At 39.6% G+C, this 23,100-nt stretch overlaps 1 protein-coding gene across 1 annotated transcript in view; it reads right to left on the bottom strand.

The window, feature by feature from the left end:
* The window catches only part of RBFOX1 (RNA binding fox-1 homolog 1), a 1,146,709-nt gene that overhangs the window by 357,137 nt on the left and 766,472 nt on the right, over nt 1–23,100 (bottom strand). The window contains exon 6 of the mRNA XM_041401522.1: nt 5,434–5,475. Within this exon, the coding sequence (XP_041257456.1) occupies nt 5,434–5,475 (42 nt within the window). The remainder of the gene's footprint in view (nt 1–5,433; nt 5,476–23,100) is intronic.

Genomic DNA, 23,100 nt, shown 5'->3' with positions numbered 1-23,100 from the left:
TCTGGGAATATAGTTGGTAAGACACTGAGTGAGAATACTCCAATTTCATTGCATGTCAATGTGTGATACAAATCAGGAACCAAAAATACATCTCCTTACTGATCTCACCTACCTGAATCTCCACCTACACCTACAGGGAGGATGAACACAACTCACTGCAATAACTACAGCAGGATCACTCTAAGCCACTTGTCTGGCACATCAAATGCAGCACATGTGAATTCCTAAGGAAAGGATGAGTAGTAAACACACTGGGTTGACCCACTTTAATAGTTATATCCCCTTTGAACCCCTTTTCCTTTGAGGGACATGGGACACTTGGTAGTTCCAGATTACTCTTCCAGGCAAAACACACACACACTGTTCACAAATGCAAACCAAGGGTTGTCAGAGGAAAGGCAAAAAGTGACATTTTTATTACTGGCCAGAACCAGCTATCCTGTTTTGCAGAAATGCTAGGAATTACACATTGCTCTCTGGTAACATGGCATCACTGACTCACAAAACAAGCTCATACCCATTTCTTTGTCTCCTGTCCAGTGTGGGAAGAGGTGGACAGAGAGCAGAGGTTCTTGGCCAACCACCACCCTGCTATCACCCCAAGTAATTTCAGAAAACCCTCAAGATAACATCTACTTAACAAACCACTTCCACTCTGATTCTCTTCTTCTCTCCAGTTATTTGTTTGGTTTTACTCAGCTCAAACCAATTAAAAAATTAGTGTCTTTCACTGAATCACAATGTGACTCCTCAGTGCATCAGAGGAACACAGGACACAAAAATTCCAACAGACTATTCTTAACCACTGGAGAAAGCTAATGCCACAACAATGAGCTTCAAAAAGTTTATTTAAAAAAGTTTCCAAGAGCCCTCATCAATACAGCTAAGCACATTACAAACCTAATAAATTAATGCATTAATAAAGACATAAATAAAGCTAAATATTGCTTTATTAAAGCTAAATATTGCAGGATCAGTGTTGCTTAAAAATTATGCTGGGCATCAATGCATTTGCTTTTGTTTTCTCTCTACCTGGTGTAACTTTGATACATTTTTTGCTGCATGTTGCACTTTATTTCATTTACCATATAAGAGACAAGACAAATAGAGCAATATGGAATGCAAAACTTCTCTCTCCTTGAAAATTAGAATACTATAAAAACATAAAAGTTGATATTAAATACAAGGTGACAGTAAGAGCCTGCCCTGCCCCTATTTCAGACCAGAGAAGGAACTCTGGCTGCATATAATGCATCTTGATAATAAGCACATGTGAAAGAAGCTGTTAATTACAGCAACAACTGGGTCACTTAGAATTTCACATCAAGGAAGCTAATCACACCATTTACCATTAGACCTCATTGGTATTCACAGCAACATTTATAAAGCCTGCCAACATTAGAGTTTAAAATTGCTCTCTGCCCACCTTGGAGAGCTCATCTGGTGTTGCTGCATCAGGACCAAAAGCCTTTTCTTCTACAGCACAACCCATGGAGCTCATTTTAAACAGTTAGACTGAATTAATCATACAAAATAAAAAATGATGAGTTGAAGGCTGGGTAAAGCTCTGCAAGCTTTAAGTTACCCTGTACATTGAAGTCATGTCCTTCAGCTCTGATAAGAAAACACCACCCCAGGTTCAAATCAGACCAGCAAGGAAGGTTGGGTGGGAACAGCAGGCAGACTTCTGAGCTGTCACTGCCCTTATTTATAGCTTTATGTACTCCAAATAATCTATGCTTAGGGCTCATATCCCAATTTTCTTCACAGCCTTAAATAACCTGGACCATGCGTGTTTCAAAGTCTGTTTTTCAGACTGTATTACAAGCAGAAAATAACTTTTAAACGATTCTGAGCAAGCTGTGAGTTCTGTGTCTTTACAGGTCATTTCTAATGCATCAGAATGCCAACCACACACAGCCACTCGTGAGCAGCAAGGGGCAGCAGGAGAGAGTCAGAGAGGAGAGGCTGTGACTGTCCAAAAAGAGATTTATAAACCAGGACTGGGTAACACAAAACACAACAAAGGGGAGTAAAGGGCATATTATTTTCTTTAAAGGAAACACTGACGAAGCACAGTGTGCAGGGAGGTGGGGAGAGCAATACTGATGAGTCAACATGCCTTTTAAAAACATACCTTTTTTTTTAGTATAACTTGATTTAAGACACCAGATTAGAATGCAAAAGGACATTAAGAAACACAAAAATAATTATTATTAAGGCAGAACGTTGTAATGAAAAATCACTGCCAAGAGAAAGTAAAACTTGGAAAATGGTATTGATGCTTTATTTTTTAAAATAAAATTGAAATGCACCAAAGTTAGGTTATGTTATTTTTCCAAATAGAATAAAAAACCCCAACCAGCCTTGACAGAGATAAAATTCCCATAGTTTTTGTATAACTTCTCATTTAAATCATTCAGGTAAAGACATTAATGTCTACCTGGGGATTATACCAGGTTGGCAGGGCAAATAAGTTACGCATTTGTGATTGTTGTGAAGTTCAAATATTGAGTAGAAAAGGGTTAAAATGCACAGGCTTCCTTAATTATTAGGATTATCATTCTTTATAAATATAATGTATAATGGCCAGAGGCTCTAATATGAATGAGTTTCATTACCCTTAATGCTTTATTCCAGAACAGTGATGTGCTGCTTTGCATTTAGAATTTACAAGGCAGTGAAACAGATATGAGGTGAGAAATGTCTAAGGAAATTATTTTAGTCAGACTTGGATATTTCTTTATACAGACACACAACTGATGCTTTAAATTTTAGCTTTCATATTTTCCAGATTCTGTACTGCCTTAGTGTGTAACTCTGAACTTCACATAAAGTGTTAGCAAGTTCTCCTCACAGTTCAGTCAATCCTTTTCCAGTTTGGTTTCCAGAATCCTTGGTTCCTGTCCTCAGAAGCAAGGACACCATTTGAGGAGAGCAGCCTGGGAGGATGGGACTGCACAACCTGGAGCTGTAACTGGACAGTTAACCCAGTATGGAAATGGACCAAAACTTATAAAAGTTTGAAAACTCGTGACTCAGAGTCCATCATGGGCAGAGCCACAGCCAGGCTCTTGTACTGCCGAAGATGTATGCTGTGAAGGCCTTTAATAAACCCCTACTTTATTCCTTTAACTTTGTCTACCCCCTGTTCTAGATAGCCTCTCAAGGTATCATAATGACTAATTATTTATTTACACTACTATGCTTTTAACAAGCCTTGGTTTTGAATTTTATGACTCTTAGACTACGGAATTGCTAAAGAATCAAAAAAGGAGAGTGGCAGACATTTTCATCTTAGAGTTAGCAAGGAAGTGTGAGACATTCTATCTTTTTTATTGTATTATTAGATGACCTCCCAATAATCTTGTTTACTTAGTTTAACAAACAATATGATGTTGGCATTTGGTTGTTTCGATCCTGTTTCCTTGTTCTATTTCAATTCTTTCAGCTGGGATGAAGCACCACTTTTGTGAAGAGACTCCCATCCAAGTACTCATGGCAGCTCCCAAACCCCAAAAGGAAATACTGCAGGCCTGCAAAACCTGATTCAGGCAATGAAACATTTCTTCAACAGCACTGCTCTGCCAGGGAGCCAACCTAAAAGTGGCAGAATGGTCAAGTGACACCCTCGTAGGGCTCAAAGAGCAACATGTCCACACAGTACATTTAAATTTCAGAGTGACCTTTAGTCACAGCAGATACGCTGTGACAGCCACAGGGGATCTCTGGGACAGGAGCACAATTTACACCAGAAACTGTGTTTAGTGTAACAGGAACATCAGAGGACTTGTGGAAGAAGATGTAGCTAAATTTAGCAGGTTACAGACATGGTTTTGTGTCACATTTTGCTATGACACAAAGGCACCCTAAGCACTGAGGCCATTGTTAGACATAAATGAGTAATACTGGAAGAGAAAGATACATGAAAGTTTGACTGCACCACATCTCACCCACTGCTTTGAAAAAGCACACAAATTTACTTGTAAAAAGAGCTCATGGCCTCCTCAAGTTATATTTTAAAACAATATTTTCCTTCATTCAAGGGAGAAAATAAAAGCAATAAAAAGAAATGAAAAGTTTCTTTGTTCTCAAGGCACTGCTACCTCTTGGAAAGCTTGTCCTTCAGGTACTATTGCAATATTTTAGCTCTGACAGCTGCTCTGTTGAGACATGACTACTGATAAAACAAAGCTTTATCACTCCAGCTCCATACAATGCAATGCAGTCACATGGCAGCGAGAAAAGAATTGAGGACAATATGTGATGCATTGTTCTTGCATAACGTGTTTACCAAAAATCCCATTACAAGTGTGGTGAGGACCAGCTGAAGCATCTAGATATGTTGATGGAGTTAATCTAAACAATGGCTGGATGAGCAAGAACACTGCACAATGTACTTTCAGACAAGTATATTCTTTATACTTGCAAGTCATGCAGGCACTGCTGTTTCTTAGTAAACAGCAAACAAACAAACAAATAAAAAGCTGCTTTTTCTATTTCCAAAAATAGTTTTGTTTGTATAGAAACTTACCCTTCCTTCAGGCCTGCCTCTCCCTCTCTACATGCATATGGGATTTCAAATAAACACTCATCATGTGCTATCAATAAATGGAGGTCTATTAAGCAACACTCAGATGACCAAAAAGCTTTTGGTTGGTTGGGTTCTTGTGGTTTTGGTGGTTTTTTTTTCTTTTAGTTAATGAAGGCTCTTCTACTTTCCCAAACAAATACTAGAATCATTCAAAAATACTGCAGTGGTAAAGCATCTTCAGGGATCTGTAGCATTTAAAGGCAGCAGACTAAAAGCTGTTTAACACAGTCACTCTAATACAGGAAAAGGGGAAAACTGGAGAGGTCAGCAGCCTGGGCTCAGGAACCCCATCTCCTTCCAGACTGTACACAACCAATAGACACTGAAATAACAGCTCCTCACAGCCCTGCCACTGGCTCCTCCTCTCTGAAATACACAATATAAATCACAGGATAACTTCTTGCTGGAAACCATCTGAGTGGAGCAGGTCTAGGAAGCACAGTGACCTTGGGCACTGCTGGAGCTGCACAGGAGGAGCTCACTGAGTGTCAGGGGTCCCATCAACAGGCAAAGATTTTTACTGAAGATTTTTACTGCCGAATCTCATCACATTACAGAAAAAAAACCAAACAAACAAACAAAAAAACAAAACCAAAAAACAAAACAAAACAAAACAAAAAAAACAACCAAAAAAACAAACAAAAAAAACAACCCACACCAAAAAACCTGCATCTATCTATCTAGCTCCTTTATAATGGAAGATGTACAGTATTTACCAACAAGCAACAAATGAACTAAATATGTTCCTCTTAAATTAAGTAATTCATCTGTCAATAGCACAGACTAAATTCTGCTTATGTTTTAAAGAAACAGAACATTTTGCATATCATTGCACTTACCCTTAGCTGTTCTCTTTCACAACTCATCTGTTGTTTTGAACTCTATAAGGGAAGAAAAAAAATGCCAAAATAACTTTGAAAGCATAACATCCTTGCCACAACAAAGCTGCTAATCTATCTATTTTACACACATAAATATTGGAAATGCAGCCATTTATCTAAATACAATATTGTTCTGTGCATCCACACAGAATCATTATTGCAAAAAAAATCTTTTTTCAACTTATATTTTAAATTTGCAAAGATCAAAATGAAATGAACACCAGAACCCACAACAAAACTGAAGTAGAAAAGAATCTTGTTTAGATTTTAAAACCCGATTGGCAGTCCAGTTCAGGAAGAAGCTTTCTTCCTTTTGTGCCCTATTATCACAAGTCTGTGGTATTTGTGAATATCCCAATGCTTCAATATGTGAGAAATTCACAGCAGAGCTCAGGAATAAAGATACAGAAGCTTCAAATAAGTGATAAAACACTTTCCTATGAAAATGTCCAGCTCTAATCCAGTGTAAAAGTCAACTGGAAGATTATTTGATTCCACAGCATATTTTTTTTTCTCCATACTGCTGTTTGTGCTCTGCCAGATTCACAAGAAACTCTGCTCAGGGTGTGAGAGCTGCTGGCTGAGCAGGACCTCACTCCCTGTGACAGCAGACACGGGGCAGTGGCAGCACAGCCTGGGACATCCCAACCCTGCCAGAAGGAAAAGGCTCCTCCAGGAAGAGCTCTGGAACAACAAGTGCCCTGAAACACCAGTTCCCAGCTCCCAGCCTGCTTCCCATTCCCAGTCTGCTGCCCAGCTCCCAGGAGTGTAACTCAGCCATGCACCACAGCCTCCGGAGCCAAACTTCCAAAGCTTTGCTCGGGAAGGCACTCAGGTGTTGATCTGTCCATGTGGAGAGAAGGTTTTTGTGTCTGGGTGGGTTTTGTTTTGGTTTTCTTAAAAAATAATTTTAGAATAATTTTAGAATCGTTAGGGAGCATAATTAGCCTTGAAAGTGTCATCACTGTCAGTGCTGTCGTTAGTGTAGATGGCAAATAATCCATAAAACATGAAATTGGATTCAATGTTTCTGAGGATATCTTCAAAGGTTTAGAATATACTTATCACTATTTTGTGCTTAGAAACCATTAAAACACCAACCAATACCCACTTGTATAAGGTATTTTTACTTTGTAGTGATAATGAAAATGGCAACTTCTCAAAGTTAGGCTACTACAAACAAAATAAAACTGCCTGGTTTTCATCACAGAAGGAGTCCTAAAAAGTACATTACAGGCTTAACCTTCTACTTGTACAGCAGAATCTTACAACAGAGTCCCTGTATGAAAACACAAAGCTAACAGAAACAAATGTTCTTTGAAGTTCCCAGCAGGAAGTAAGAAGCACAGTAATTCAGAACAGGTCTAATTACAATTCCCCTAAGGAGTCAAACTAAGTACAGCTGAAGTGACTGTCACTTGCAGAAAGTTCATGACAACACCATTTATGAGTCACTTTAAGGTTATATTAGTCCACATTGTAAGTGTGCTTGCATAAGTCTCAAGAGTTAATTTCAGATGGGAATTCCACATGAACCTCTTTACCTTGATTAAAAATAAATAAATGGAATAATAAAAATAAATGGAATATTTCAGTTGGAAGGGACCTACAGTGATCATCTAGCCAAAGTTAGAAGTGAGTTTGGGTTGTTTTGTTCAGGGTCTTTTTTTATAATTTACTTTTTCTGTGTTAAGAGATTTTAACCTCTGGTGGTGGAATGGAGGGTGGAGATTTCAAATGCAAGAAAGGTGAAATTTCTAAGATAACAAGGAAAAAGTGTATCAAATACTCAGAGTGGAACAAGTATCGTTATGGCCTATTTACGCAGAGAGTTAATTTTGTGTTTTAGTTAGTAGCTATTTGCTACTGTAATTTGAAACATAGAATACCTAACATCTCAGACACCAGAAAAATTGCATTTAAGATGGGAAAGAAGTGTTTATGAATGGTGGGATAATACAACAGAGAGGCAAAGAGTAAGTGAATATGATGACCACATGTTAACACCCAACTGCTCCTCCAGGTCTGGCAGCACAACCAACAGAAGAAAATCATGAATTTAAAACAGTTTTCATTTGAATGTTAGAACACTATTTAAAATTATTTTTTGATTCAAGCACCTGCATGATGCTCATGCTTTCTGAAAGGAAAAAATCAACAGGGTGACAGGACACACCAGTGGTGGCAATTCCCTTGGTTCAAAGTTCAGCAAATGGTTGATTACAGATTGTGTTTTAGCTACAACACCAAAATCCATTTCAGAGCTGTTTTCCCTCAGAGTGAACATCCACCTAGACAGCTCCCTCATCACCCTTCATCCTAAGAGCTTTCCAGAAAAAAAGCAGCAAGGTTTAGTGATAAGGCATTATTACGATGAGATTAAAAAGGAAAAAAATAAACAAACCAAATTTACCTTAATTTAAAAAAAATTAAAAATCATAGTTTAAACACAGATGCCATCTGCCTGTCTGGCCCTCTGTTTGTCAGACCAAGTTTATTAGAATACATCTGGGAAGTGCTCATTTGAACACGAGCAGTTCTCTGAGCATTTCACCAGTGCCAATTTTGCTCTCTCATTTTGTCTTTTTTGTTATCTGTGCCAGTTTAAGAGAAACATCCTGGCAGTACTGAGCACTTAAGGGAAAACATAAATAATGCATTTACAATATGTAAACCTGTACAGATAAATGAGAAAAACTGAAAGCCATAACATATTTAATTAATGATCAAGAGAGCCTAGAAGCAAACCTTGTGCACATTCTGCAATTTTAAATACATTGCTTCTCAATCTTAAATTTACTTTGTTATGCCTCTGGATTCAACCATATGCAATTAACTATTTCTTTATTTTAGTATAAGACTGGTCAGTATCTTGAGTGTCATTGTGTCAAGCTCTCACCTGTTACGAGTTTAGTGAAAGATTCATTCCCTTTAAAAGATTTTATCAGGAAAGACTTTGAAAAAAATACAGTCTCCTTTATAGAACTAAACTTATAGCAGTTTTGAAAACACTTGTGCTGTCAGGCTCCATAATTTTAAACCAAAAAAGACCCTTTGGAAATACTGTGCAACCTGCTGGTGTCAATCCCCAGTGAGTTCAGGACTAGAATGGGGAAGTCTGTTTTGTTTTCTTTAAGTAACAGGTGGGAGACTGAATATCTGTTAAATTTATTTATCAGTTATCCACTCTTCATATGGACACACAGCACCTGGCCCTGAGGAAAGTGGGACCCATCTCTGCATGAATGGACAGACTCAGAGAACAACAGCATTACTGCAGGTGTTAGGGAATACCAACAGTCCACCTGGGAAGGGTTTTTGCTGTCAAGTTTGTGAAGTGCCATTTTAAAGAAAGGGCTGAGGTGATTGGGAAAAGAGAACAATAGGAGGGTAATAAGGTTATTTACAGAAAGTATCTGCTTAAATGTTAAATAACATTTCTGTAGCAGTTCAACATTCCCAAGTATTGGTTTTACATTTTCAAATTCAAAATGTTTTCAGGATTGGTGTTACTTGAAACAGAGCACAGTTCCAGTGGCTGAAAAATAATATGTGAACATCTAATGTCTTTTATCTTCTAGATATTTTACCACAACTAAACATATGTGGTAAATGAAAGGCCCCCTGATATTGCTGCTTTTCTTCTTACACCTCAAAAAGGACAGTGCAAATACGATTACTAGAGTTTCAACAATATGCCTGTTTTGATTATTACAGTCAGTAGCTACACAGGAACTGTGGAGCTCGAGAGCCACACGAGCAAGGCTTGGCACTGGCACTGAGCAGAGTCACAGGCTTTACCAGGACCCACCTCCCAGCTGGGGACTGCCCACCACCGGACTGAGAAATCATCTCCTCACTCATACATGGATTAAACAGCTGAAATCAGACCACAGATTGTCCTCTCACAGTTGTAGCAGTTGTGTTTCATCAGGCACTGTGAGACAGTCCATACCATTTCATGCTATCTGCAAAATCCATCTGCCAGTGCTTTCTCTCATTAGACACTCATCTGACTGGAAAAGTCTTCTGTCAAAAATTAAATGCTTGGGTTTGCTCCTTGTTACACAAAAAGACTGTGCTACACAAGGACACACAGCATGCACTGCTGTATTTCATTTGGAAACAGTCTCTTCACTGCATCCTTTTATTACTTATTACTGTTCATTATCTCATTGCCCCACAGAATTCAAGAGGAATAATACTTTAAGTTATTAAATAAGTGGGAAAAGCATGGGTTCGTATATAAATGTATAAATAATATTGTGTATTAATCTAAAACTGCCTCTCAGTACTACATGTGAAACCCCAAAACACAAGTGAAGAAACAACATCCCTCCCAAGAGCTCACAAAGCGACAAAGTAGAGCCCAAGGTGCTCAAACACAGAGGACTCACTAAAAATACCAGTAATTGCATAAATATACAGGATGAAATGAACTGGAAATGGGGATTTCAGAGCCTTTGGTAGTCACTTACAGCAACATCTAGAATCTTTCAAACATAACATTAATATTTCTTCCTCAAGGAGTAACTGGGATTGTCCTTTTCCACTACAAGATGCCTAAATTTTCATGGACATGTCTCCTGAAAGCCCCCAAATGTAGAGGACAGTCTAACGAGGTGATAATGTGCTGACAACCCACAGACTCGGTGTTCCACTGTGTTCCTAACACAAAGAGGTACAGAATGTATACGTCTGTGCATATGCAGATTCTTTCCAGAACAGAGAGCTTTGGGTTTCTCTTGGCTAGGTATATGTGAGTTTGCATGCACAGAATTTTAATTTCCTGGGGTTTTATTACCACCATCAGTTATTGTGCTCCAGCAGAGGCTGGAGGGACTGATTTATTCTCCAGTGCCCTTGGCTGGGTATTGTATATCGACTGGTGCTGCTGTCATAAATATATTTGGGTGAAGAACTGTCTCCAATTCCATGGGTAATACTAAGCAGAGTTAAGGTTTCAAGTGTCACATACAAGTGGGTTTATTTCTACTGAAAGAAGCAGGCAATTATTATGGCCCATTGAGCTCAGATTAAGCATTTCCATCAAAAAAAAAAAAAAAAAAAAAAAAAAGAAAGAAAGAAAAAGAAAAAGAGCCTAGTGCTACAATCCTTGTAAAGCTGTAAATGCAAATGGGGACCATCTCATCATCCATAAAAAATAATCTATAGTTTTATAGGCTTTTCTCACTCTCCTTTTCTTTTTGCCCTCAAATCAGTAACACATTCCACACAGGATAATTTTATTGAGACAAGGAAAAGTAGAAAATCTCCATAAATAAAAGAAAAACACTTTAAAATATTTTTACATTAAAACAGTTTGTAGGCAATTATTTCCTTTTGCAAAATGGCTCCTTTAACCAAATGAGAAGCCTTAAAGTCCAATTTTCACCTTTTCTTAGCTGCAGGATAAGATATGTTTCTTCATCAAGATTTTCTATATTGCTTGAACATCACAGTTACCTAAAACAGGAGGTTTGGGGTTTTCTTTGAGTTTTTTTTTTTCTTTAATTTTTAGTTTCTTTGTTTTAACAGCCTTAGCTGTATGCCCAAAGCATGCTGCAGATCACAGAGACAGAGATGTGACCAAATTTGCCTCTGGCTCCCTGAAAGTATTCAAGGAAACTTGAGGTGCTGCAACATTGCCTGGAAATTCTTCCTTTTCCAACATCCCTTTGAGTAAAATCCCTGCAGGATGGCAGAAGAGCAGCCAGCACTGCAGCTTTCCCCTGCTCACACCGTGTGACACAGTTAGCTCCCTGGTTTTCAAACACAGTTTGGGAGCTGTGGGTCTCTGCCATGACCTTGTGAAAGGGATGGTGCAGACCAGACCAGGTTAATAAACCTGGGTTTAATTTGGGTCCACACTCTGTGGATGACCAACCCTGGACATTAAGGCTCTGGAAAGTACCTTACACAGGGCTTTTATATAAATTAAGAAAATGGTCTTGAAGAAAATACCTTTTACAAGTACCATTCCAGAGAAACACTTGTGTGAGAAAGCCTCCAGATGAAATTCTGGATGTACGCTCTGCATGGAGCAATCCCATGAGAAATTTGATCTGTGGTTAGTATTCAAATATAAACTCCTTTTACACATAAAGGACTGGCCATAGTGCATTTCATTTCCCTGAATAGCACAGAAAATATTATACAGAATAACCTGAAGGCAAAGGCAATTCAGTACAAAGAATAAATGGACAGTATGAAAAACATAATTAAAAATATTGTGATGTTAAAGCAGCAAGCAGTATAGAATTAAAACCTTACAATGCAAACAGGCCCAAACCAAGCCTGGCATATTACAGGTATTGCCCTACTCGCTGCAGCACAAACAATTCTTGTTTCATAAGCTTATCGTTTTCACAAGAATTTACGCTTGTAAAATCTTGCACCTTTTGGAAAAAGGATTTTAAGTTGCTTTCCTTAAAGACTCTGCAGAAAAAAGAATTGCAGATAATGGTATGAATACCAATTAAGTGATAAACTCTGAAGCTAGTGTAAATATAGAATGAAGAAATTGAAGATACTAATTAGCATCTGAGCATCAGGTACGGCTCAATTCTGAGGGTCTGTATTACCCAAACAAGGCAATAAATCTGATGTGCTGCATAATAGGTTTTCTGAAGTAAAGATCATAGACAGAAATGACAACTAAAATCTACAGGCCAAGAATGATGTATGGTAAACTTAAAACAGGGTTTAAGTAAAAAAACTCCACTTTACATGGATTTTTTTCTAGATAATTACTACTAGTCTATTAAGGTGGCAGTTATTCCAGCTGCAGGTAACAACTCAGAAAGACCCTTCAAGGCAGAGGAGAGAACAGCAGCCTGACAATGAGGATATCACTGGAGACAGGCATGGATTTCCAGACAATTACCAAAGCCAGCTTTGTTACAAATTGCTCCTACAGACACGGCCTGCATGCTATCAGCAAACATCTGCAAGCCTACTCACTGTGCTTGTGTGCTGATAAAAATAAGCCAACTTCTCACAGTCACCCATGCTTGACAAATTACAAAAAACCCAAAACACAGCTTTTATCTGGCAGATCCACATTATTGGCTGGAGAGGTCGTTACAGAAGGAACTGGTCTGAGAAACCAGATATTGCCAGGTCAGCAAGAAGCCAATGAACTGACAGATACCCAGGCTTTCATTTGTGCCCTTCCTCAGAGCTGCTCTTCTTCCAAGTAAAACATTAATCTTCAGAGTGTCATAAAGTGAAAGGCTCTGTGTGTGTATGGGTGTATTTATATATGTAAAATAGAAGATTTTATATGAAGTGATCCAAAGAATACTAAATGGTCATTCTGCATATTAAACTCATAGATCAATCAATTATCAGCAAATTGATCTGCAAAATTTACTTTATTCATCTGCAGATAAAAAAAGGAAAATCTTAGAGTGTTTAATATTAACAACTATTTCTATTCTAGGATTGGTTTTAAACTGATAGATAATTAATAGCATCCTATTATAGTGTAATTTAGTTGGTTAATCAAGCCATTGATTTTTTTTCTTTTGGTTTGGGTTTTGTTTCTTTGTAGACACAGATACAGACATGTACTTTATATATATATTCTTCTCAGTAAAATCTGAATGCAAAAAAGAGATGAAGACCATGAAGTGCATTAAAATTACAGTCTGTTCTCATCTATCACTCTACCTAAAACTTGACATTTTGGTGGATAACTTCATTACTTATGGAACACACACATGCTGCTTATCTTTAGCTCTTGGGAGAGAGTTTCAAGGATGTGAATGCAAGATGAAAGTTGGTCATTAGTATCCACACACATTTTCAATGGGACAATAGGGGTAATTTAAGGCATTAATGACATTTAGATGCCTTTCTCTTTTATACTGGAAATGCAGTGCTAGGTTCTGTGCTTGCACACACAAATCAAAACACAAGTGTTGTGCTCTTTGCCACACTTATCACGGTTTTTTTGCTATGAATCTTTGGAGAGAAGCAGAGGTTGCCTTTGCTGCACTAATTTATCAAGTTGTGGACTCTGCAGGTGAGATTCTTTCCCTAAAGCACAGCAAGGACATGTGGGAATTCTGCTAGTGTGAAGTTTAGAGAGAGAACTTCACACCCTGTGTGTGATGCTCAGTAAATACACCCAGAATCAGGAGTGTGTTTCTTTGGTTTTAAATCGATGAGTCCCAGAGGGTAAAACACGCCTGTCCCCCTGCACTGGGGCTGTTCTTGCCCTCACAGCACGAGCCCCACCTGGCTCTGCATCAGGGCTCACCCCCTCTCCATCCCACAGCTCCTCTGGCCATTTCTGTACATGCAAGAAGCTTGAATCAGCAGAAAGAGGAGGCAGAAATTTAATGAGTTCTAGGACCAAGCCTGCCATAAGGAGATTTTTACATAGTTTTTTACAGCTCAGATAATGTTCCTCAGTGGAACAGTAGGTTGTACAAGCAGGCAGAATGTTTGGCTCTCAGAGCCACAAACCAATCACTTTGGAAAGCTGTTGATGCTCACTCGTAGCCCATGTAAAAAACCCTGGTTTGGTTCTGATTTGGACTGTAAATCTTACTTCCCAGAGGCAGTACTTCACCCTTGCTTACAGCAACAGAATTGAAGAGGAACTCTACTGAAATGAGTAGCTTAGACTTAGTGATTTAAAGAAGAGTAAAACTCTTCTGGCAGTCATCTGAAGAATAAATCCTGTTCCTTGCATCTACAAATTGCTCATAGATTCACTGTGTCTCAAAGCATTCCAGAGATGTGGCAAGGCAGTGCAAATGCTTCTGGTGCTTACACCCAAGGATCATTATGTAACAACTTGCAAGAGTTTGCCCGGTTCATGACACCAGTAAGAAATCACAGATGTAGTTTTGGACTAGATGACCTTTAAATATCCCCTACAACCCAATGTAGTCTATGGTTCTAAATAAGCAAAGCCAGGAAAGCACTTGATGCCTGAAGAGTTTAGCTTTTATATTTTTCCAATTCTATACTGCATTAGTTCACAGCTCTGAACTCCATATAAAGTTTAGTTGTCTTCACATTTAGGTCAGACAAAACAATCCCTCTGGGATTGCTGGATCCAAGGACACACTACAGCCTCAGGCCCTGAAGTATGATCAAAAATGAGTTTTGGGGAGTGAACTGGGGGTAAATGACTTCATTACCTGAAGCTGTAATTGGAGGATTAACCCCTGATGTGTAAATGGACCAAACTTATAATAGTGTGAAAAACTCGTGCCCATTGTCCATCCTGGGTGCAGCCTCTGGGAGGCTCCTGACTGCCCAAAGGGTATCTATTGGATACACCTTTAATAAATACCTGCTTTTATTCTCTTAATCTTGTCTAGCCCCTGTTCCAGGTGGCCCTTCCAAGGCATCAGCACAGGCCATGCAGTGTGAGCAGCCACATCCACGATGCAATTGCTCTCATCCAGCCCTGCTGGCCAGGGTGACCACACGTGAGCACGGCTGTCCCTCACACTGTCCCCTCAGAACTGCACAGGTCTGATTGACACCTTCTGCAGGGTGACCACACGTGAGCACGGCTGTCCCTCACACTGTCCCATCACTACTGCACAGGTGTGACTGACACCTTCACTTTAGCCACACACTGAGCTGAAGTGACTCTGCACACCCTTGCTCAACTTAAGAACTGCACCTTGAAGGAATTGCTTTCTGAAAGGCCCAAATTCTTTTCCTTCCCGGAGAGATGCACCTTTCAGACCTTGGCAGTCCTCCCCATTTGCCCATGGCTACCCAGTGAAACAGCTCGTGACAAAGCCAAAGTTTATTCGAGTCTGCAGCACTGGTATCCCGAGAGCAAAGTGTTTTATTCTGCACAATAGCACAGCCAAGAACTGCACAGGGAAGGAAGGGCAGAGTACCTTAATCTCCTCTCCTAAACAGCTTAACTAACTGTAGAAGATGCAGTGCCTCGCATTCAATAACTACTCAGTGCTTTGACTTGTTCCAGGAACGCATTACAGAGACTGTCAATAAACTTTAATTAGCAATATATTTTTAGTGGCACTGCTACAGCTTGCTGCAATGAAACATTTCTCCCAAGAATTTCTAAAGCTTTCCTAAAAGAAACCTTGACACTTAATAATGAAAGACATTTTGAGATTGTCATATAACAGCATCCATTAGGGCACTGTATACTTCTCACTCAGAAGTGGTAAGGTTACCTTGAACATAGAAGTCTCATTTAAAGTAGTCTTTACTTTTCTGTTAAGAAAACGAGCAATCACTGGCAAAATCAGGTGCAGCTGACAAAGTTAAATACTTTCTTTCACCTTTTAATGAGACCACTGTAGTGGCCTTATGGTCCTAAAAATAACAAAGGAGAGGGAAGCATTTAAAACTTGTGTATGGGTGTGCACCTGCATGCACAGCCAGGCTCATTTTGCAAACAAAATGTCACGTTCTTCAATGACCTCCAGGATAACAAGCTTGAAATTGTAGTTTCAAAACTGTATCTTGTCTACACCTTTTGAAATAATTGCCATGGCACGTTGCATGCCGTCCTCATGCATGAAAGTGCTGCTCCCGACAGCTCTACAAAACTTTGTGATGAGCTATGACAAGAATGAGGTAAACTGTGACCTGAAACCCTGTCCCTTGAGAAGGCAGAGAGAAATTTTTTACTGTATAAACATGAAAGATCTAAACATCACATCTTTTTGCAATAAATATAGCCTCTTTTCTTCATATAACTATACATATCTTCACTATTCTGCCACACCTTGGCCCAGATTGAAAGTCATCAAGGACAAAGAATGCATCTACAGGTTTTGTCACATTTATCTACAGCTCTACATACAAAAGAGATGGAGAGGGGGAGAGAGAAGCAGCTCTTCTACCTGCATGTGTGTCTGTGTTTCCATTAGAGGAAGGAACAAACCAATGATATTAATGACTTATTCCAACATCACAGTGCAGATGATCAATATAATTACACACACCATTCAGAAGGAACATTGACCTTCATTTGCATGCAGGTAACATGCCCAGTGTGGTGCCCCAGCCTGTGTGTTCAATACACCACAGCTCTAGCTTCGAGCAAGGTGTAATTTACTCTCTGCTTTCCATTCATTTCATCTCCAACATTTGGAACAATCCTGTGCTGCTTTTACACCTGAATTTCTAGAACTTCCTACACTAAACTTCATAATTAGATAAACTTACACTACTACAAAAAGTACTCTGACCTGCATATTATTTCTTTTTGTGCTCCCTTTTCTTCCCAGAAATGCTGTACGAACATATCTGAAGAAGCAAAAAAAAAAAGATGCCCAGGCCCTGAGGTGAGTCCCACACCTGCAGGAGTGCGCATATTACAGGAGAGGTGTTGGGTCAGACTGCTCAAACCAAAACCCACCCCCGTTCAGCCAGCCCACTGTGACCCCAAACAACTCTCACTCATGCAGGAATAACAAAGTACCAGCAGAAATCACTTGGAGCTCCCCAAAGCTCTGCCGCAGGTGGCCTTCAGGGAGAAGTGTGAACAGGAGAGTTGCAAAGAGGAGCAGCAGAGCCGGGGAGTTCTGTGTGGTTATTCAGATTGATCAGTCTGGTCCAGGGGACCCAAGGTCCAAACAAACTCATTATTTTTAAGCTAGGGAGCCTTCAGGTGCGCCACATTTTTGAGCCTGGGATTAGTTTATGAGACAAAACGATTTTTAGTTCTATGATGCAGAAGCCATTCTAGTCTGCTAACTACCTGAAACACCGAGATCAATTTTGAGAGTAAAACATCAATTACCTCACTTACTGAGACAGGATAAGCAGCAATTAAAAGGGTAGGGAATGCTGCTCTGCATGAGGTTACTTGTCTGGTTTTTCAGTATATCACAGCAATTGTTTTGATTTCTAATTGTGTTTAGAGACTGGAATTCAGACCTTTTGCACCTCAGCATGCATATTCTGAGACAGGGGTGTCTCATTACTTAGATAAAAATTCCTGATGTGCCTCAAGCAGGCACATACAATTGCAAATAACAATTCATTTTCATTGTGAAAAGATACTTTTGCTTAAGAATTATGACTTGGGCTCAGCTACACTGTAATATCCATCACAGAAAAATAAGATTAAACTAGTCATTTCTGGTATTTAACACCCACCCTTACATAAAGAAATAAATCCTGCAGGAACTGGGCATCCCTAGAGAAAACACAGCCTTTGTCTTTCATCTACTACATGGCAGGAAGGTCTCTGAAATTTTGGAAGTTGAGGAAGGCCATGGGATATTCCTGCAAGCCTGGAAACAGCAAGCAAGTGTCCAGCACAGGAGGGAAAGAGCTGCTGTTTCCTCACCCCAAGCAGCACTGACAAACTGGGCACAGGTCAGCAAGAGCCTCACACAGGTCCAGAGACAGCAACACCTTATTGAAGTGACCAAGCAGGCAGCTGAACAGGTATCCTTCCATTCCTAGGGCTGGACACAAACCCTGTGATGGAGACAGTCCTTCATCACATTTGCCAGATCATCAAAAACAACAGAAAGCTCCGTAGGGATGTTCTGCTCAGTAACGCCCTGACATTTTCTCTAAACACCTCCAGCTGCTGGGATGGGTTTTTTAGGGACCTGAGCTGTCCAAACAACCCAGAGGCACCTGGCTCAGGTCCCCAGAACCTGCAGCAGCTGATTGCCACTGGACAGTGAGATATCTGGAGATCCCAAGCCACAGAGATCCAGTGGCTTTAAACAATTCACATGGTAAAGCTCTTCAAATAAAGCTCATTTTTAAAATGTGTAATTAAAAAAAATTCCTTCAATTCTAAATAAAGACAAAAATGTATTCTACAACATCAAACTTTCCACAAAATTGGTTATTTTTCCCCCCCCTTTTTTTTTTCCCCCCTTTTCCCCAGACTGAGCTCTCACTGTACCTCTATCTGGTTGTTGGTGAAGATAAAGCCCTTTTGTAAAAATGGGAAACCTCCTTCTGGACTCTACCCTTGGCAAGTGTGCAGCAGTGTGACAGGTTACAGATGCAGGCTGGCAAGAGAGCCACGCTTCTCGCTCAGTGCACGCTGCCCATGCTAGGAAGAAGCAATAATTCATTAAAATGGCTGCACAGCATTCTTTACTAAATAAAGTCACAATTAAAATACATCATGGAGATGTCTTGTTGGTTGTTTACCTCTTTTTTTTCCCCCCCAAAGCCTTTCATTTGATTCCTGAAACACTGTAATTCATATGTGTACATTTAGCAATCTGGAGACCTGGGATTAATAATACTGCAAAGAAGGGGAAAAAACCACCAAGCAACTTTCATCTAAGTCTGATAGGTATCAATCATGATAATTCTTTCTACCTAAATGGAATTAAAAAAACCCTTGATTTTATAAAAACAACAAATCGTGAGCATCTACTAAATAGATTCTTTTTCTTTTCCTGCATATTTTATAGTGGTTCTCAGTGCTGCTCGATTCCTGGAGCTGAATCTCCTGAGTAAGCACTATTTGACCATATCTTAGAGTGTGTGTGTGTGGTTTGCATTCTAAGGCTGGGGCCAGCATTGATTTTATTTCCTCTTAGTATTTTATAGTTATTAGACTGCAACAGATTTTTCCTAAGTCAAGTATGGATTTAAATAGGGAAGCCAAGAAGGAAAGGTACTGCATCTGTACTATGCCATAAATTTAGTATATTTGTGATTTCTTTTATTTTAATTAATTTTTTTTACTCTTATATTTAGAGGGGAGATAACTGTGTGCTTAGTTTATGTAGCAGCTCCTCTGGAAAGCCAAGGGAGACTTTGAAGCACTGGAAACAGCCATGGAGTGCTGCTCTGGCCCCTCCTTGCACCTCAGCAGCTGTTTTCTCCTTGCTTTACAAGGAACAGTGTTGCCACCATCTGTCTTTAGGAGAAAAGAAACTGAAACACACACACAAAAACCCAAAACCAAACCAAACCAATTGCAAAACCAAACCTACCAAGAAAGAAAGAAAGAAAAAAGAGGAAATGTTTTTCTCAAAGCAAGTCAATAGCATAAGTGAAATGGGGGATGGAGGTGTGGGAAAGGATTGATATCCATATCTGTAGGGATTATAATAGAAAATTGATTGAGTGAAACACAAAACAAAAAATAAAACAAGGAAAGAGTTTGTCTGCATTTTAAATAGCTTTGCTATCATTATCTAAATATCCATCTCCATGAGAAATAAGACAAACTTGGCATTTCACAGGGAGAGTGAGGAAGGAAGATGAGCAACTTTTGGTTTCATTTGATAGTTCTGAACTAATTATATAAGAAATATGTCTATAATCACTTCTTTTTGAAAAGAAAAAGTTCAGCAGCTATCTAGGTATTAGAAAAAAAAAATCTTAAAGGTTTCATACATTCTTGTTGTACATGTCATGTTCCAGTGCCAGTAATGTGGAATGCCTGGGGCCCAGAGAACAAGAGAAGAAATATTCTTCATTACCAGGTTATATAAAATCCCTCTCTGATGTCTGGAATTATTTTCTAAAAATGAAAAAGAATACTGCAGTCCATTTTCACTGCATTTTACTCCTTGTAGTGCTCAATAACCAAGTTTCAAAACCTATTTTTCCTCTGTTGTTCAGAGGCAAGGAGGAACACATTAATAGAGATTGCCAGATAGGTGAGAAATTCCCCTTCCTGCTGAGCCTTGGTAGTCAGCTCTCACTAAGCTGAACAACCCCACACAGGATCAGGATAGCACGGATACAATCTTCCTAAAAGCAGTAAATATTCTCCTGAATGGACTGCTGGCACCCTGTCACTTCCAACAGAAGCTAAACTGATTTTAGGTGGAATATCAAGCACTGTGTTCCAGCAGAGCTGGAGGCAGTTTCAGCCTAGACCAAGGGGTTGAAATGAGGTCTTTCCTCCCCGAATGAACACCCTCAGCTCACACATCCCAGAGCTCCTCAGTCCATCCCCAGAGCTGCACCCAACCCACAGCAGCTCATGCCAGCTCCCTTCCCTGCTCCAGCAGCCCTCAGCTGAGAAACACCACGTGCATGGCTTCAATGAGATGGAAAAAAGAGCACAGAACATTTCAAATATTAATGATTATTGCTGACAAGCTTGACACGATGTTCTGCTATTTACAGGTTTCAAAAGGCTGATATTCTTCCCCTGTGACTGCCAGTAAAATATAGTCACGTTTATGTTGCAATATGCCATTATCATGCACAATACCAGTGGAAAAAAACATCTTCAGCACCTGTGTTTAGGTCTAAGGGAATCCCACAATACAAATAAATAGTGTAAAACCCCCACAAATATGTACCAGAGTGTACTGAGCTTAAGAATCAGGGCCTGTTTCAACATGAGAGCAATTCTGCTGTTAAATACTAAAAAACTGGACCACCAGTCAACAACCCTTCCCAGTGGTACCCAGCTGCACCTGACACTTGGCCTCAGCTGTAAAAGAAACAAGCAGGATGTCAGCAGAACTGAGGATCATCATGATGGCTTTTATTGCTCTGGAAATATTTAAAAATAAATAAATAAATGAAAACCAACCCTTTCTTTTTTTACCTTGCAAGAGTCTGTATTTAAGAGACAAATGTGGCAAATCATAGGAGGGGAAAAAAGAGGGAACATTCTGCTTTCCTTTAATATCTAGATCATGTTAATTGATCCCAGTAGAGTCCCTCATTGCCAGACTACTGCAATTAGCTCACGGATTTCTGTATTTGTATGATCTTGCTTCTGCTAATTACAGATGAAACAATCCTTTGGAGGAGGTTAAAACTCCCCTCTCTTTTCCTGGGCAAAGCATTAAGACCTTTTCAAACAGTTGCAAGTTTGTAAGACCTTCCAGGGTCACCATTTGCGTTACAAGTTTTAGTTCAAGAGCACAACTTAGAAATTGGCAAAGGCAATGACACTGAGCAAGGCAAGCAGAGTCAGCAGTGCCTTGTCACTGCAGTTCCATGGAACAACCAGATTCCCTGGCAAAAGCATGGTTCTTCACCTGCACCGTGCTAAGGTTCATGAACTAAGTTTTAGCTGTATGTGAAAATGAAAAATAAGGGAAAAAAATCAAAACAACACCAAAAAACCCACAAAAAACCTAAAAATGTGTGTGACAGAGGCCCTTCAGATACTTCATTGCAGGTACCACACAAACACTCACAGAATCCTGGAATGGTTTGGGTTGGAAGGGACCTCAAAGATCATCCAGTTCCCCCCCTGCCATGGGCAGGGACACCTTCCACTGTCCCAGGCTGCTCCAAGCCCCATCCAGCCTGGCCCGGGACACTGCCAGGGATCCAGGGACAGCCACAGCTGCTCTGGGCACCCTGTGCCAGGGCTGCTCACCCTGCCAGGGAACAATTCCCTCCTAAAACTGAACTAGCTCTGCCCTCTGACAGCTGAAAGCCACTCCTGCTTGTGCTGCCCCTGTTCAGGACTGTCTGTGAGGATTTGCACACACGTGTGAAATGATGTTAAACTGCTGACAGCCAAGTTCAGCCTTTACAGAAGTTCCTCTGTTATGAAGATACCATGCTGTAACTTCACAGATGACTGGTGGCATCTAACAACTTACTTGAGAGAAAAAAAAAAGCATTAAAAAACCATTGCTGGAGTCAGTTCGTTTGGACCAATTCCTTCAGGCTATCCATTACTACTTCAGTCTTAACAAAGTGTTTTCATTTTGCATAATATTGAGGTGTTTTGCCTTTTTGCCTCAAATAACCACAGTAATCTCAAAGAGAGGAGGGAAAATATCCGAACTCTTTCACTTAGACTTTACAGAATTATTCATAGCAGCTTGCAAGTCTACTGGGATTATTCAAAACTTGAAAAGAAAGCCAATATTTCTATTCTAATATTGCATGTACAGCTCTCCAGCAATTATAAAACACACTGCTCAGTACTTTCTTTAACATAGGCTGGCTTGAAATTAATTGTTCTGGAAAGAAGTAAGTAGATCTCATTTACTGCTGGAACATAACTTGAATACAGTTTTCATGTATTAAAATTATTCCCTGGTGGCTGAAAGGAATGAACAAAGTCTCAGGGAAGGCAAGGGTTTGTTCCACAGCAATTAGCTACCATCACAGAGTCTGAAGTTGCCTTCTCTTTATTATTACTCCTATGATGGGAGGTTAAAGTGAACTGTTAACACTTCACACAATTGAAAATAGGTTTAGAAAATACACACTCTACCAGGCCATTCCTCACAGAGGGAGATGCTATTAACACCCAGGATGGTGGTATTACATGCACAACTTGGCCAACTCATATCTTGGTTATACTGCAATATTTTTAAAGGAAAAAACGCTGAAGAACACGAATTCTATTTTCTACTTGCAAAGAAACAGAAAGATACAGTCTTTGTTGTCAGCCCACTTAAGCAGCCTGAAAACCATTTCAGGTTTATTGATCACTTATTAATTTAGTATTTAATTTTTCTGTTGAAAACAAACATTTTGGAATACTTAGAACCCTTAGGATAAATTATCTCCTTAATTTTATCCCTGCATTCACATTGTAACAGCAGTAGGAGTCTTGTTTCTTTTGTCCCTTCAGTCCCCACAGGTAAAACCAACATTAGGGAGGAAGAAGAAAAGCTCCATACAAACACTGGCCCATCATCTCCCCACTACACTGAGACAATTACACTGCACTGAAAGGGAAGC

Source organism: Onychostruthus taczanowskii, unplaced genomic scaffold, assembly GCF_017590055.1.
Source record: "Onychostruthus taczanowskii isolate IOZ18803 unplaced genomic scaffold, ASM1759005v1 scaffold19, whole genome shotgun sequence".
NCBI lineage: Eukaryota > Metazoa > Chordata > Aves > Passeriformes > Passeridae > Onychostruthus > Onychostruthus taczanowskii.
This window is presented reverse-complemented; position numbering and strand designations above follow the sequence as displayed.